This window comes from Garra rufa, chromosome 1 (assembly GCF_049309525.1).
Source record: "Garra rufa chromosome 1, GarRuf1.0, whole genome shotgun sequence".
Taxonomy (NCBI): Eukaryota; Metazoa; Chordata; class Actinopteri; order Cypriniformes; family Cyprinidae; genus Garra; species Garra rufa.
Genome location: NC_133361.1, coordinates 7,990,552 through 8,007,690, shown reverse-complemented (window position 1 = coordinate 8,007,690; position 17,139 = coordinate 7,990,552). Strand labels below are relative to the sequence as shown.

At 41.3% G+C, this 17,139-nt stretch overlaps 1 protein-coding gene across 2 annotated transcripts; it reads left to right on the top strand.

Moving 5' to 3' along the window:
* The first annotated feature begins 689 nt into the window (after nt 1-689).
* LOC141329178 (uncharacterized) lies at nt 690-14,894 on the top strand. Of its 2 annotated transcripts, XM_073835448.1 has the most exons (4): nt 690-1,088; nt 6,656-6,750; nt 12,246-12,315; nt 13,108-14,894. In XM_073835448.1, exons 1-4 carry the CDS (start codon nt 890-892, stop codon nt 13,827-13,829), a joined length of 1,086 nt encoding a protein of 361 aa, XP_073691549.1. In that variant the 5' UTR covers nt 690-889; the 3' UTR covers nt 13,830-14,894. The 2 variants fall into 2 exon arrangements, with proteins under 2 accessions (XP_073691549.1, XP_073691548.1); XM_073835447.1 differs by lacking the exons at nt 12,246-12,315; nt 13,108-14,894 and having other exon boundaries at nt 6,656-7,990.
* The last annotated feature ends 2,245 nt before the right edge of the window (nt 14,895-17,139 follow it).

Below are 17,139 nucleotides of genomic sequence, written 5' to 3'. Positions count from 1 at the left end.
AGCACTGCCGACCGCTGAAAATCCACTGTGTACGGAAGCAAAGTTAGCCAAACATAGATGAATCTTACCTGTCCAGGAGAAAATTACCAACGTTGGCGTCTATCTTCAAATTCTTCTCCGTTTTCAGCCGTCTCCATCTTTCAAAGGCATCTCCTATACCAATCCTTGTTTTATTTCGGACTTTGTCACGACGTATTTCGGATTCATAACGAGGTCTTTTAGGTTTCGTAACGTTATACATGTTTTATCCGACACGTTCGTAGAGCTGCAGCTGTAACAGAGCTGGCAACCCGGATCACAAAACTCTACTGACTTCGTGATTGGTAGATAGCTGGAGGGTGGAGCCTCAGACCAAAACACAAAATGACAACAATAACATCAGTTGAGTGCTGCAACTCTCACTTTTAAATGACAATATCCTGGCCGGACCACTGTTGTCAGTGATATAAGTATTTGAAATGAACATGATTTCTTAATGTCTAGTGACATGTCAGGGCCATTTTATGATTAACTGACATAAATTTCTTACATACGGTTCCTTTAAGTAAGTACCTATTGAAAATAAGTACTCATTGAGTATGCGGTTTCGAACGCTGCCTTTCTCTCGATGCTTCACGCTCCAGTCCAGCGGGTGGCGCCACAAGACAGGTTTGTTTGCCAAACACCATTAAACCCCAGAAGAAGAAGATTTGTGCTCTCTGTTGTTTTATCGTGATGCTGATGTAATATAAACTATTAGAATTGATGTTTATATAAATATAAAAACAGTTTTATGAATCAGGTCAGTAAATCCCTTTAATATTCTCATCCTCACAGTTGTGAATACGTTTTGAAGTAAGCAGGAATATCTGGAGGAGTATAATCTGAACTGAGATCTGCTGCTCTGAAGATGTTGTTTGTTAAAGAAGAGACTGAAGAGGACACTAGTAAACCAGAACCCTGGAGAATAAAAGAAGAGGAACCAGATCCCTGGACAATAAAACAGGAGGAACCAGAACATTGGAGAATAAAACAGGAGGAACCAGAGAATTTGAGAATAAAACAGGAGGAACCAGAACCCTGGATAATAAAACTTGAAGAACAAGGAGGTTGGTGTTTAGTCTTCATTCTTTTTTTATGAGTTTGTGGCACATTACATGAACAAAGATTTAACAGGGTGCCTGCGGATCCTTAATGTTAAAATAAGGGCTTAGATATAATTAAAATGTCTTCAATCTACCGTCAATCTGCCAAATGTTTTAAATATGAGATGAAACTGTCAATCAGAAGATTTATATTTTATTTTTGCTCGTTGCTTTTTTTTAGAATATTAAAACTGTTTAACTCAGTGAATGTAAGACACATTCAATTTACGGTTTTGTTTATGGTGAACATTTTGTGGCCAAAGGTTTACCTATTTTTTTTTTTTTTTGGCTGTTTTCCATCTAAAAATAATCCTATTCATCTAATCATTTACCCTGCTATAGTTTACTTCATCTCTACATGAGTCAGGTCTTTTGTGTTTTTAAAGTCAATGGAGTCTTACTTAAATTTGGCCTTAGCTCATATATCATGCAATTATCATAATATTAATAATAATAATGATAATTATTATTATTATTATTATTATTATTTTTTTTTTTTGGAGGGGTGGGGGGGGGGGTTTGAAAATGGTATTTAAAAATATTAAATGTGATGTTTTGATAACCTGCAGAATCAGATAAATTGTAGCCAGCCCATCAGATTCAGTGGCTGTTCTTACAAAATCTGTAAAATAATGTAGATTAGATGAATGAATAAACAGATGAAGAAAGTAGGGATGTAACAATACATGCATTCTTATTGAACCGTTCGGTTCAAGGCTTTCGGTTTGGTACGGATTACAGAACAATTCGTTGAAATAATCCTACATTTAGAAAACAATAAGTGTGAAATATAATGTTCTTGGTGCCACTGTGCTCCACAAGGCATCCCAAATGAGGTAACAGGCAACATGATATCTGCCCCTCCCACCCCCAAAGAAAAACACACTACTCCAGAATTGTCAAAAAGTTCAGTACTTGTGGTATTGATATTTTAATAATGTCCTTTTTCCATTCTAGGAACATTAGATTAACATTCTAGGAATGTTCTAAAAACCAAAAACTAATGTTCACGGAACATTAGAGCATCATTCTAAAAACCAAGAACTAACATTCTGGGAACTAGAAACTAACATTCTAGAAACATTAGATTAACATTCTAGGAATGTTCAAAAAAAAACCCTAAAAACTAACGTTCACGGAACATTAGAACATCATTCTAAAAACCAAGAACTAAAATTCTGGGAACGTTAAGAAAACTTTACTGGCTAACCAGAACCAAACCATAAAAACTAATGTTCTTGAAACCAAAATTTGTTAGTCAAGTTGCTGCTAATTCAAAGAGTGAACTCTAACAAACTTCCCTTAAATGGATGTTTTTAAAAATTTAGTATGGAAAGTACCAAACTCTGTGCTTTTTGACAACTCTACTCTAACTGTGTGTTCACACCGCCGCCGGCGAGAGAGTCAAAATTCGCTCTGGCCGCCCTGCCAGTAACTCTGTAGAAAGATTAATTGACACTCTGACGATTGGACGCTTGGCCTTGTATTTAAAGCGGCCGCAAACAAACAAGCATGTCGATCTTGTGCAGACTGACCACAAGTAAGGTGTAAGTTAACCTCATTAAATATTTTAAACGTGAAAATTAGAAATTGAATTTAATTGTAGTTACATGTTTGCTAACGAAATAAACCAATTAAAAGCCATTTGTGTGGTGTGGCTTTTGTGTTCATGGTTAAGTGCTAATCTAATTTCAGCAAAATAGGAGACATTTACTAGCCTTGGTCTTTAATTAACATTAACAAGAATTGTGTCGATATGTCACAAATATTTTACAGCAGCAACACTGTTTTGCTTGTTCTTGCGCTGAAGTTAGCAACTTACAAGGAACACCAACAATCTCAGACACTTTGGTCCATGCATCATTTTTTTATTTATTTATGTCCCTGTATTCAAACAGGGACACATCGTAGAATATGGGGAAATCCGCCACAGCAATAATGAACTTCTCCTCCATTTTCCTTGGGAACTAATGTGGCCGGAACCAAAGTTTACAGTACTGCGTTCTTTGGAAACCTCTCCAGCATTGATCTTCTTCATTCCGATTGGTTGCCGCCGGGCCGCGTCATCGCACATTACCATTAAGTTGACCTGACTACAACTCTCCCCAACACCCACACCGTCCAAAACTCTTTGAATTAGCGACAACTCGGCTAACAATTTTTTGTTCCCAGAACATTCGTTTTTGGTTTGTAGAACATTCTCAGAATGTTAATATAATGTTCCTAGAATGTTCGTTTTTGGTTCCCAGAATGTTCCCGATTCCGATTCTTCCTTTCGATTTCGGTTCTTTTCGATTCTCAATTCCGATTATTTGTGGGCTGGAGTCAAAACTTGTCACAGGCTCATTTGATTTCACAGAGGATAATTTTATTTTGATTCAATATGAGTTTTAGTTTTAGGAGCTGCAGCCCATGTAAGCATTAGCAGCAGTAATATTAGGACTGCTACTAGCGTGGGCAATTTGCATAACGCTACATTCATCTACTAAAAAAACGTTGTTGGTCACCAAATTTGGTCCAGTGCTTTATTGTTAAATTACTATCACTTACCTGATTGTTGTGACGATGTAAAGTTACTAACGTTGGTTAGCGCAGGGTTGCCCGAGGAGGACGAGACAGTGGACCTGCGCAGCGCGACAAACGCGCTACATTCCTTAATTTGTACATCATGCAGGCGTAGGTGTTTCGTCATATTCGTAGTGCATCCTCCCATGCAAGATATCATTTTGTCACATGTGTTGCACTGTGCCGACCCAGGCTTTTTTAGTGTGAAATAAAGCCACACTTTTGAGTGCCGCTTACTGTGCTCCATAGCTGCAACTGAACAAGCGTGCGGCAAGCACTTCCGGAAATACGGTGGCCACAATGGGAACCAAAACTTGCGTGTTTGGAACCGATGATCGGAATCGAAAACAAATTTTATAAACAATTCCAATGGCATCGTTATTTTTTTAACGGTTCCAAGTTGGAACCGGTTCTCGATGCCCAACCCTAGACATTACTGTGTTGTATCAGACCTAACCATGCACTTTGTAAACTGCTATACCCCTATAAGAAAGTATATGACCTAAACGCATCTAAGAGTAAAACTGAGAAATATTTTCGTATTTTTTGGAAGTTACAATACAGACGACAACATTGTCAAAATGTTGTCAAATCCCTGAACAAGCAATACACATGCACGTATTGTTGTCGCTTTCACAAGATTGAGTTTTTGTAGTTTGCAGTCTGTTTCCTTTTCAATAACATGCACTTTGAAGCCTGTTTTAAAAACTTAAAGTGATAGTTCATCAAAAATGAAAATTCTGTCATCATTTACTCACCCTCAAGTAGTTCCAAACCTATATAAATAGCCGCGTTTCCACTGTCACTTCTGGGGCCTGATCGTGCCTCGGTGCTTCCTCAGGGCCAATGGCCCGGGTTTTTTGGCCTGACGAAAACCTTTGGCCAAAGCGGGCCAGCTGGGGCTTGAGGCGTGGTCAAAGTGAAAGGCGGAGTTTATGCAAACTTTTGGTAAGTGTGCAGTCAGGTAAAAGTGTGTCTGCAATAAGATGCACATTTTGCTTTATTACGTCGTGCAAAGAAGTCAAAAACTTAAAATGGAGAATCGTCAGTACTAGTCCGTGGAAGATGCCAGGGCTCTTCTAAGCATTTGGGCCGAGGACAGTGTACGCCAGTTTGATGGCATCTGCAAAAATGAAGACATGATAAAATACATCGTTGCTGAACTCGCAAAGCTAAATATCCAGCGCACCACATTGCAAGTTCGAGACAAGTGAAAACATTATTTAAATGCATGTCTGATGTGTATCTATTCTTATTTAAATTTGGTCAAATGCAAATGAGATCCTATAAAAATGAGATCTGATGTATAAGTTGATTTACATCGCCCAAAAAAAAAGAAAAAAAACCAAACCTTACATACACTGTACCTGTACCTAAATAAAGGCATAACAGATTATACTAGAAATACAACTGTGTAGTTATTTTTGGCAGTAGTGTGTAGATAGTATGCTGCATTTTATTTGATGTAATACCAAGTTAGACGAAAGATTTTAGGTCATAAAAACAAAGCTTCTTTTAAAGTGTTTTATTAATGTAATATATTATAAATATTGCTGCTGCATAAACAACTGTTGCAGAGCACTTTTTGCATCAGAACAGACATCACCAACATTACAAGGTGAGCGTTCGGCATTTCTGCATTCGCTGTATCCGGCTTCCACGTCGCTGTATTGTTCATTTTCACCTTGCAGGTTTCGCTGGCTACTGGCTGGAAAGTGGAAACGCAGCTTACTTTTGGCCTTGGTGCTTGCGACTCGAGGCCATTGGCCCCGCCCGGGCACGCTCTTAGCACTGGCTCGCACTGGCCCGACAGTGGAAAAGCATCTAATGTCTTAGTTTTGCTGAATATTTTTTTGACATTTTAACATTTTCATGTTTGTACCAAACAGTTTTGAAAACAAAATAAAAAATAACAGAAGGAAAACATACTATGGAAGTGAATGGTGCCCAGAAACCAATTGGAAGCAAACATTGTTCAAAATATCTTTTTTTTTTTTTTTGTATTGTATTGAAAAAATAAAAATAAAAATTGGGTGAACTATCCCTTTTAAGGATAACTATTGCCAAAATAAGGGTTGCAATGGGCTGTTTTTTTTTTTTTTTTGTAAACGAGACAAACTTATATCTAAAAGCATAATTACGACAAATGAGCCGTTTTTGAGATTGACCGTGATTTCGTTTTGTGGTCAATGGCCAGTGAATGGGAGTACTAGGGGCATAACTTTGAGCGCATCAAAATCGATATTTTTACAACATTAAGAAGGCTCGACACACAATGAAACTGTGCTTGAAGTATCGCCTGGGTCTCTACACATGAACTCGAGCATTGAAAACATACTTTGTGTACACAGAGTTTACTAAAAAGAAAGGTTTTGAACAACTTGCCAGTCAAGAAGTGTCGATCTCCGAATGCGAGGAGAGTAAAGATGGATAGCTCCTAAAGCTTATAAATGCACGGCTAATTCATTGTTTTGTCACAAGTGAAAAACAATATTAACCTTCTAGTTGTAAAAAAAGCCTCAAATAAGAAACAATACTAAAATCAAAACCCGGGAAAGGCATGTGTGATCTCACATTCGGAGATCGACACCTCTTGACTGGCAAGACGGCCGCTAGCGGAAACTCAAACAGTGAAAGTGAGTTGTTCAAAACCTTTCTTTTTAGTAAACTCTGGGTACACAAACAATGTTCTCAATGCTGGAGTTCATGTGTAGAGACCCAGGCGATACTTCCAGCAAAGTTTCATGGTGTGTCGAGCCTTCTTAGTGTTGTAAAAATATTGATTTTGATGCGCTCAAATTTATGCCCCTAGTACTCCCATTCACCGGCCATTGACCACAAAACTAAATCACGGTCAATCTCAAAAATGGCTTGTAGATCGTAATTATGCTTTTAGATAATAAGTTTGTCTCGTTTACAGTAAAATTTCCCAACTGATTTTCACCACTTTAATGTTTTCATTTTAGGCCTGATAAAAGTGAAAGAAGAGCGAGATCTGAATGAAGTGGAGGAGGAGCATCGTGATCAGAAAGCTCAAGATGTCACCACTGGAGAAAAATCAGTGAGTTGCTCCAAAACTGAAAACCGTTGCTCAAAAAGCAGCATTCAAAGAAAAGAAGCCAAAAGGCCTTTCATCTGCTCTCAATGTGGAAATGCATTCACTCTTAAAAAATACCTTAAGAATCACATGAGAATTCATAATAGAATACAGCCTTTCACCTGCTCTGAGTGTGGAAACACTTTCAAAAAGAAACAAAGCCTTGATGAACACATGATGATTGTTCATAGCGGAAAAAGGCCTTTCGCCTGCTCTGAGTGTGGGAAGACTTTCACACGTAAAGGAAGTCTTAAGAATCACATGTTCATTCATACGGGGGAAAAAAACTTCACCTGCTCTCAGTGTGGAAACACTTTCCGCCATAGAGGAAACCTTTGGAATCACATGAAAATCCATACTGGAGTAAAACCTTACAGCTGCTCTCAGTGCGGGAAGAGTTTCATGCAGGAGAGAACTCTAAATGAGCACAAGCTAGTTCACACTTCAGTAAAGCAATTAACCTGTCCTCAGTGTGGAAAGACTTTTACATGTAAAGGAAGCCTGAAGACTCACATGTTAATTCATTCTGGAATAAAGCGTTTTGTTTGCCCCCATTGTGGGAAGACTTTTAGATATAAAGGAGACCTTACGGTTCATTTGGTAACTCACGCTTCAGAAAAGCCTTTCAGCTGCTCTGAGTGCGGAAAGTCTTGGTCACGTAGAGAAAGCCTGAAAAATCACATGTTAGTTCATGCCGGAATAAAGCCTTTCGGCTGCTCTCAGTGCGGAAAGAGTTTCATATGTAAAAGATACCTTAAGAATCACATGAAAATTCACACTGGGATAAAACCTTTCAGCTGCTCTAAGTGCGGAAAGAGTTTCATGTGTAAAAAATACCTTAAGAATCATATGAAAATTCATGCAGGGAAAAAGCTGTTCACCTGCTCTCAGTGTGGACGGAGTTTTACTCAAAAAAGGCAATTTGATGTGCATGTGATTATTCACACTTTAGAAAAGCCGTCCACCTCTGCTTAGTGTAGTTACACTTTCACATGTGAAGGAAGCCTTGAAAATAATGTGGGGGAAAAGCCTTTTTTCAGTGTTTCACCTGTAAACAAGGATTTAGTGTACTTACGGTCAGTTACATATTTACAGTAAATCTAATGGGTTTAGTTAAATTGTAATGCATAATGCGTTTCCCCAAAATTTTTTAAATTATTTACTTCTGAAGAAAACGTTCATAAATTTATAATAAGGTTTGAACATGCAGTAGAGATTGCTGTGACATGTACTGTCTTTATTAATCTTGAAATAAACCACTTCTCAAAGAAATAAGAAAATGATCTTCTTTTCAATTAATGATATATGCATTCTTTATAATAACATGCACACAATATTCTTCATTCAAGCAGAAATTGTATAATTTAAATGCAGATTATTAGGCTATGTCTACATTAATCCGGACATATTTGACAACAGCGTTATGTTTTAAAATTCTCTTCTTTCACACTACCGCTTTAAAGTTTTTTTTTTTTTCCTTCAAAAGGTTATGTTTGATCTAAAGCAAGCTGCACTCATATTTTGCAGCAAACCGCAATCGCAATCCAGGACTGTGATATAAAGACCGTGCAAAGTAACACATCTGTAGCAGTAGTGTGTTATAAATAGTAGTAGTGGTACCAGTAGTGGGTTATAAATATGGATATCTGTTGGTACAATATGTGTCACATGACTAAGTATGCATTATCGTTTTAAAAAGCGAAAACTCCATGTTCCAAATTTTCCACTTTGGAGAGCGTTTTAAAAAAATTCAGCTTTTCTTGACAAAAACGCAGTCTCAATGTGGACAGAAGGCCAAAACGGAGAGAACAAGGTGTTTTCAAACTAAAATGTATTAAATTGGACAAGGCCTTAGACTGCTGGGATTAAGATTAATGCACTGATACACATCTGATATTCTCCCAATCGTTTACGTTCACTTAAGATATAAGAGACTGTAACTTGAAAGCTCTGCAAAACTGACATTTTCACATAATTGTGTATTTTTGACCATTCAAGCGCAAAAAGACATGAAAGGGAACTGAATTCGGTACTCTAGGCCAGTTGTTTTCAAACCCGGAGTCGTGAGTCTTAAAAAATGGGTCGCCAGAAGATTTTAACAAAATGTATTTATGTATGTAACAAAGTTCAAAAATCAGGGTAGAAGGAATCTGAAACCGGCAAACTTAATTAAGTAAATAAACAACAACACTTGTCACGTGAGAGGGAAGGATGAGGTCAGGGTCCAAATGCAGGTGAAGATCTTTTAATAAAGCAAACAAAACAGCCAACACGGCACAAACACGACTTGAATTTCAAAATAAACTGAACTGAAACACGAGCTAGGAGACAGACTTCCAGAGACACGAGGACAGACATCTGAATACAATGAAACCAGGATGAGTAGTGGGAGATGGGAGACTAAATAGTCCATTAGTGATGAGAGACAGCTGTGGGTGAAATGAGAGTGATTAACACAGACAGGTGTGTACAATAAAGGGAGTGGAGTGAGAAGGAAGGGAAACAGTGACCTCTGGTGGGGAAGGGAAAAGTCCGCAGCCCAGAGTCATGACAGTACCCCTCCCCTAAGGCCGAACAAGTCTGGAGGGAGGTGGAACGGGAACTGGTGAAGCAGGGGGAGGGATGGTGGGCCAGGCCCGTGCAGCGGATGTAGGCCCGGAAACGAAGGTTCTGGGATGCTGGGCGAGACCAGCATAGGGCTTGGGAGCTCGGGCAGGGCGTGAATGGACTCTGGAAAAACGTGAGCGGGCACCACTGCCAGAGGAAAGTCAGCGGGCACCGCCGCCAGAGGAACGTGAGCTGGCATCACCGCCAGAGGATCATCAGCGGGCATCGCCGCCAGAGGAACGTGAGCTGGCATCACCGCCAGAGGAACATTAGCGGGCATCTCTGCCAGAGGAACGTGAGCTGGCATCGCTGCCAGAGGAACATCAGCGGGCATCGCCGCTAGAGGAACATCAGCGGGCATCTCCGCCAGAGGAACGTGAGCGGGCATCTCCGCCAGAGGAACGTGAGCTGGCATCACCGCCAGAGGAACGTGAGCTGGCATCACCGCCAGAGGAACATCAGTGGGCATCGCTGCCAGAGGAACATCAGCGGGCATCGCTGCCAGAGGAACATCAGCGGGCATCTCCGCCAGAGGAACGTGAGCGGGCATCTCCGCCAGAGGAACGTGAGCTGGCATCACCGCCAGAGGAACATCAGTGGGCATCGCTGCCAGAGGAACATCAGCGGGCATCGCTGCCAGAGGAACATCAGCGGGCATCGCCGCCAGAGGAACGTGAGCTGGCATCACCGCCAGAGGAACATCAGCGGGCATCTCCGCCAGAGGAACATCAGCGGGCATCACCGCCAGAGGAACATCAGCGGGCATCACTGCCAGAGGAACATCAGTGGGCAACGCCACCAGAGGAACGTGAGCGGACATCGCCGCCAGAGAAACGTGAGCTGGCATCGACGCCAGAGGAACATCAGCGGGCATCTCCGCCAGAGGAACATCAGCGGGCATCACCGCCAGAGGAACATCAGCGGGCATCACCGCCAGAGGAACATCAGCGGGCATCTCCGCCAGAGGAACATCAGCGGGCATCACCGCCAGAGGAACATCAGCGGGCATCACTGCCAGAGGAACATCAGCGTGCACCGCCGCCAGAGGAACGTGAGCTGGCATCACCGCCAGAGGAACATCAGCGGGCATCTCCGCCAGAGGAACATCAGCGGGCATCACCGCCAGAGGAACATCAGCGGGCATCACTGCCAGAGGAACATCAGCGTGCACCGCCGCCAGAGGAACGTGAGCGGACATCGCCGCCAGAGAAACGTGAGCTGGCATCGACGACAGAGGAACATCAGCGGGCACCGCCGCAAGAGGAGGGTCAGCGGGCATCGCCGCCAGAGGAGCGTGAGCTGGCATCGACGCCAAAGGAACATCAGCGGGCACCGCTGCCAGAGGAACGTCAGCGGGCATCACCGCCAGAGGAACGTGAGCGGGCACTGGAGCGGGTAACCGCCGCCAGAAGAAGGTGAGCTGGCATCACCGCCAGAGGAACGTGAGTGGACGCCGTCGCATCGGGCACAGAGTGAGCGGTTGCCGCCGCATCAGGAACAGCGAGAGCGGTCGACGCCGCATCAGGAACAGCGAGAGCGGTCGCCGCCGCATCAGGAACAGCGAGAGCGGACGCCGCCGCATCAGGAACAGCGAGAGCGGTCGCCGACGCATCAGGAACAGCGAGAGCGGTCGCCGCCGCATCAGGAACAGCGAGAGCGGACGCCGCCGCATCAGGAACAGCGAGAGCGGTCGCCGACGCATCAGGAACAGCGAGAGCGGTCGCCGCCGCATCAGGAACAGCGAGAGCGGACGCCGCCGCATCAGGAACAGCGAGAGCGGTCGCCGCCGCATCAGGAACAGCGAGAGCGGACGCCGCCGCATCAGGAACAGCGAGAGCGGTCGCCGCCGCATCAGGAACAGCGAGAGCGGTCGCCGCCGCATCAGGAACAGCGAGAGCGGTCGCCGCCGCATGAGGAACAGCTGCCTCGCCACGTCCATGAAGTCTCTGGAGTAATCCTCTACACTCTGATCTCCCTGGCGAATGTTCAGTAATCTCCCCGCTGGACCCATTTTTGCTGGTTTCATTCTGTCACGTGAGAGGGAAGGATGAGGTCAGGGTCCAAATTCAGGTGAAGATATTTTAATAAAGCAAACAAAACAGCCAAAACGGCACAAACACGACTTGAATTACAAAATAAACCGAACTGAAACACGAGCTAGGAGACAGACTTCCAGAGACACGAGGACAGACATCTGAATACAATGAAACCAGGTTGAGTAGTGGGAGATGGGAGACTAAATAGTCAGAATCAACTCACAGTTCAAACAAGCGTAGACCTGATGTAAATAAGAGATTGATTGTGCAGCGTCAAGAGATTCAGTGATTATAGCAGAATTTCCTGAGATTGCAAAAAACTGAAATTGGTGACAGCCTTTCAGTGGTTAAGGGAGCGCAATTTCTTTGCACACTTTCCTTGTAGACCTGGATTTGGGTAAACTCTGACAGCTAGTCATCAGTCCACATCAAAGGGGGGCCCAACTATGTTCCTAGAGATCTACCTTCCTGCAGAGTTCAGCTCCAACCCTAATCAAGGTGCTTTAGTGTTAGGGAATTTGTTAGCTTAGCATCTGTAAAAAAACAACAATTTATGAGGTTATTACAATGTTAAAGCGCACTATAATTTTAGGGCAAAATTTACTCAAGATGTCTGTGCAATGACTATAAAACATGTACATATTACAAGTATATATTAATAACTTAAAGAAGTTACTCCTCCCACACAATACATTAATTGCATAATTTACATATTAAAATTGCTGCTCTCCTTGATTTTTAATAACACAAGTAGAACTTATGAAGGGTTAATTTAATATATTTAAATATATTTTATAACACAACTTTTTTTTTCAGTGCAGAGAGATAATGAGAGATCTAGAATCCAGCGGAATTAAACACAGTGGAGATACTGGAGAACAAACAGGTTGGTGTGTATTCTTCATTCTTAATTAATAATGCTGATGGTTAAGAAGCTTCAAGAAGTTTTAGATTTTTATTTGTTGTAATAAAAAACAAATTTGATAGCTATTGAATAATCTAGATGGAGTAGCAAATAATAAAAGACACTTTCTACAAACTGGAAACATTTTGTTATGCTCCTTTCTACAAATGCACCACTATTTTATCAAACAGATTTATTTAACTATAAAAAGGTAAATGTATAATGTTTAGAAGTAAGTGTAGATAATAGTACGTCAGCAAGTTCTTGTCAGTAATACAATTGACCACAGTTCGACAAACACCATTAACGAAAATCAAAACCTAAAAAAAGCTTAATCAAACCAGGAACTCCTCGGGTGCTGCGGTGATCTCCCTTAACCTCATTATTTTGTGAGAACTCCAGTACAATAAGCAATTGTCCCCCCTTCATGTGCGAATCCACATCAGCCATCATCACATCAACCTGTAACTCTGAGATGTCACAATTTTTTTTTAACAAAATATATGTCATATAATTGTGTAGTTGCACATAGATAATGGTTTTCCCTATAGAAATCTGGTATTTGTGCCGGTAATGTTTAAAAAATAATCATTTTAAGATCAGAGTACACCATTCTTGGATAGTTTCAGGGACGTATAATTTAAAAAAATGCATCAAAATGTCCAAAATTGTGTGCAGTGATTGTGTACCTTACACTTTTACATCAGGGTTCACTTTTATGTTCACATTTCTCTTCTTTTTACGGGTTACTGAAAATGTTTTCTTTCATTTCAGAGTTGATTGAAGAAAATGATGAGAAGGATGATTTGAGTAAAGTGGAGGAGAAAAATCATTCCAAACCTGGAGAAAAACATTTGAACTCCTCTCAAACCAAACAGAAAGATTCAAAGAAAATACGAGCCAAGAAATCATTCACCTGCACTCAGTGTGGAAAGAGTTTGACCAACAAATATAATCTTGATGTTCACATGAGAGTTCATACCGGAGAGAAACCGTACACATGTGATCAGTGCGGGAAGAGTTTTGCACACTCAGCAAAACTTAAGGAGCACATGAACAGCCACACTAGAGAGATACTGTACACGTGTGATCAATGCAGCAAAACGTTTTTGTGGGTTTCGGCTCTAAAGAAACACTTGAGGATTCATACAGAAGAGAAGCCACATTCGTGTTATTCATGTGGAAAGAGATTTTCATGTCTTCAAAATGTGAAGAAGCATCAGAAAATACATAGTGGTGTGCGAGAGTATGTGTGCTTTGAGTGTGAGAAGACTTTTACTTCAGCCGAACATCTGAAACTGCACCAGAGGATCCACACTGGAGAAAAACCGTACAAGTGTTCACACTGCGACAAGAGGTTCAGTGATTCGGCAAATCGGAAAAGACATGAGAGGATCCACACTGGAGAGAAACCGTATCACTGCACTGAATGTGGGAAGCGTTTCATTCGTTCATCTGCTTTACGCAGTCATACAAAAAACAATCACAGAAAGTAGATCATTTTCAGATCAATAATCAATAATAAAAAGGACAGTTTATCATCCAGCTCAGTTAAGTTCAAATAGTATCTGTGCAATCAAGTTGACTATATCGCTGGAAATTAAGTGTCTCCAACTAAGCAAGCCAGAGGCGACAATGGCAGGGAGCCGAAACTCCATCAGTGACAGAAATGGACAGAAACCATGCTCAGCTGGGGGCCAGTTCTTCTCTGACAAGATGAAAACAACAATTCAATTCCAGGCTGCACCAAAGTCAGATTGTGCAGAGGACTCATCTGGTTCTTGTGATGTAGTCCCACACTGACAAGGTCTTCACTGGGGATCCGTCTCCAGGGCTTATCTATTTGGCGTGGGCTGCTGAGGGCATCTCTAGGTCCTGATCCCCCATCTGGACTGGATGCGGACTGGATCTGGTTGCTACGGTGACCTCGGAATAAGAATGAAACAGACTAATATTAGCGTAGATGCCATTCTTCTTATGAATGGCATTCTTCTTACCATTAGGTGTTATGGGAAGTGTTTCTGGTTCCTGTTGACTTAATTATTGTGCATCAACCTATCAATGCTTTAATGGATTTGAATTATTAAAGAGATGGGTTTTTAATCTAGATATAAACTAACTGAGTGTGTTTGCCTCCGGAACAGTGTTAGGTAGATTGGTCCAGAATGTGGGTGCTGAAAGAACATTTTCTGCCTGTAGTTAAAGGTCTGGTGTCCAAATGAGACACAATAATGCATCAAGCAAGAAAATATCATCTGGATAAATCTTTCCTAACCAGTCATTGCAAATGACATGACAAAGAAACATTATCTAAAGTTTTGACCGTGAATAAAGTGCATCTTCATGTTCAAAACCAGCAGGTTCAACTGCGAGGTGTTAGATCAACTCAAGATGGAGTTCCTCCACAAAGTACAGTGTCAAAAAGTTTTATTCTTGTATATAAGTTTGCTTCATGATATACATGATATATAGTTGTGCTTTCTTGTGTTTCATTCAGTGTTCAATTGTCTTATGTGTCACCTGTAAATTGCTTACTCTGTCATAAAGATTTTTTTACAAACCGTTCCTGTGCTGTTACCCATTACTGAAAGCACGTCCTGTTTTAAATTCCTCAATAAAGCCTTTAATTGCATACTAAACTATATTTCACTCCACACGTGACTGAGATTGAATGAGACGGCTGTTTGTCTGTGAGCAACTCTTATTTATCTTTGTTTAATGTGTTGTTTTATAGATGTTTTGTTGTTTTTGATGATCTGCCGGAACAATATTTGGTTTCCAGAATGTGGTTTGTTTTTGGTTAGCCAGGAAAGTTTTCGTAACAGAAGACTGTTGATGCTCAAGTACCATGCGAGTCTATAATTTTAATTCGTTAATTTTCATTTATTTGTGCAGATCGATAAAGAAAAAGAACAGCGAACTTTATAGACGTTGAAGTTAAACAGAGCTGACTTTGCCTAATTTAAATTTGTACACTCGCAAAGTATTTCTCTCGTATTACTTGCCTCCTCTCGCCGCTTCACACTCCGGTCCAGCGGGTGGCGCTAAAACACATCCGTTTGGTTGCCAAACACCATTAAACCTCAGAGGAAGAAGATTTTTTTTTTTCACCACGCTCTCTGTTGTGCTCCTTAACGCAAACTTTTAGAAATGTAGTTTTTGAATCAGGCCAGTTGTTACGTCCCAGGTCTAGGGTCTAGAAGTAACATAAATAATAGTCTTCACACCGACCTTTTTGATCTTTCGTTCTTTTTTATTTTTACCAAAATAGGAAGCTAGTAAACTTCAGGGTTGGGCCAAGGCCAAAATAACAAACAAAAGAATGAAACTAACTTTTCCCAAAGAAACTTAATACCCTAAAAGAAAAAGTCAAACAAAAATACAAGGACTGAACTAACTCCCTGACTAGTTGAAAAACAGGAGAAAACGAATTTCACAAAAGAAAAAGGCACCCAACCCCTACAGCTTCCGTGCGAGAAAAAGGTGTATTTACAATAGCGGGCAAAAACACACAGCCACGTTAAGAGAAAGAAAAACAATCGGAGGAAAACTTTACAATGAAAACACTAGGTGGGTAAAGTGACAAAAACTAACGGTATTCACAATATTTACACAAATGTAATTATACAATGTTTCAACTTTTTCGTTACACACAATCTTCCAAATAGCAACACCAACAGCCCACACTCCAGCTCGGCGTCGCCTCATTTTTAAAAGACGCGCAGATCCTGGTTCACCCAACCACGGGGCACGTACCGGCACGTTCAATCAGGGCGGGGCCACCTGGGAGAAGGACAGAGAGAGAGAGAGAGAAAGAGAGCGCAAGAGAGAGAGCATGCATGCAAGAACCAGAGCTATGCATAGAGCACTTACGTCTCAACGTAACACTCCCACCCATAAAAGTCAAAATCCCATTTTGACAACAACAAACAAACACATATTTTTTTTTTCATGACCTAGAAAGAGCATCAGCAAAAACGTTTTCAGTACCCTTCTTGTGGCGTATGTCGAGATTAAAACTTTGGACCACTAGAGACCATCGCATTAGCCTTTGATTTGAGTTGGCCATGCGTAGGAGGAAGACTAAGGGGTTGTGGTCTGTGTAGACTATTACTGGTAGGGAACTACCACCGACATAGACCTCAAATTGCTGAAGGGCAAGGAGTAACGCTAAGGCCTCTTTCTCGATGGTGCTGTAACGCTGCTGTGTTTTAGAAAACTTTTTCGAAAAGTAACACACAGGGTGGTCGATTCCGTCTTCGGTTTCTTGTAGCAAGACCGCACCTGCCCCTAACGCACTAGCATCCACTTCAAGCTTAAATGGCCTGGAAAAATCAGGGGCGGAGAGAACTGGGGCACTACACAAGAGGTCTTTGACAGTGTTACGTTCCCAATTCCCAGTCTAGGGTTGGGGCGGGAGTAACAAATAAAATAAAGCGTAATAAAAAAAAAAAGAATGAAAACTTAAGCGTGGAGGAACCACTCCAGTCCTCTGCCCCAGAAATGCAATACAACACTTAACTTAACTTGAGCAGATTTATTTAGTAATTCACAAAAATTAACAGGGAAGCAACAGTCTTCAGGAGAGAGCCAGGCCAAAACAACAAACAAAACAGCAGCTAACTAACAGGAGGAGTACTAAATAACCTACCTTGATAAAAGAAAAGAAATAAACAACAGAGGCTTTCCTCAACTCCCTCACTAACCAAAAACAGGGATAAACGTTTAGTACAAAATAAAATGGCACCCTCTCCCTACAGCTTCCAATTTAAGTTTAGTATAAATGTTCAAACAAAATTACAATAC

Excerpts from the sequence above, each read along its gene's own strand:
- LOC141329178 (XM_073835447.1), top strand. The coding sequence starts at position 890 with ATGTTGTTTGTTAAAGAAGAGACTGAAGAGGACACTAGTAAACCAGAA. Across the intron at positions 1,089-6,655 it reads AAAACTTGAAGAACAAGGAG|GCCTGATAAAAGTGAAAGAA; the intron begins GTTGGTGTTTAG and ends TTTTCATTTTAG.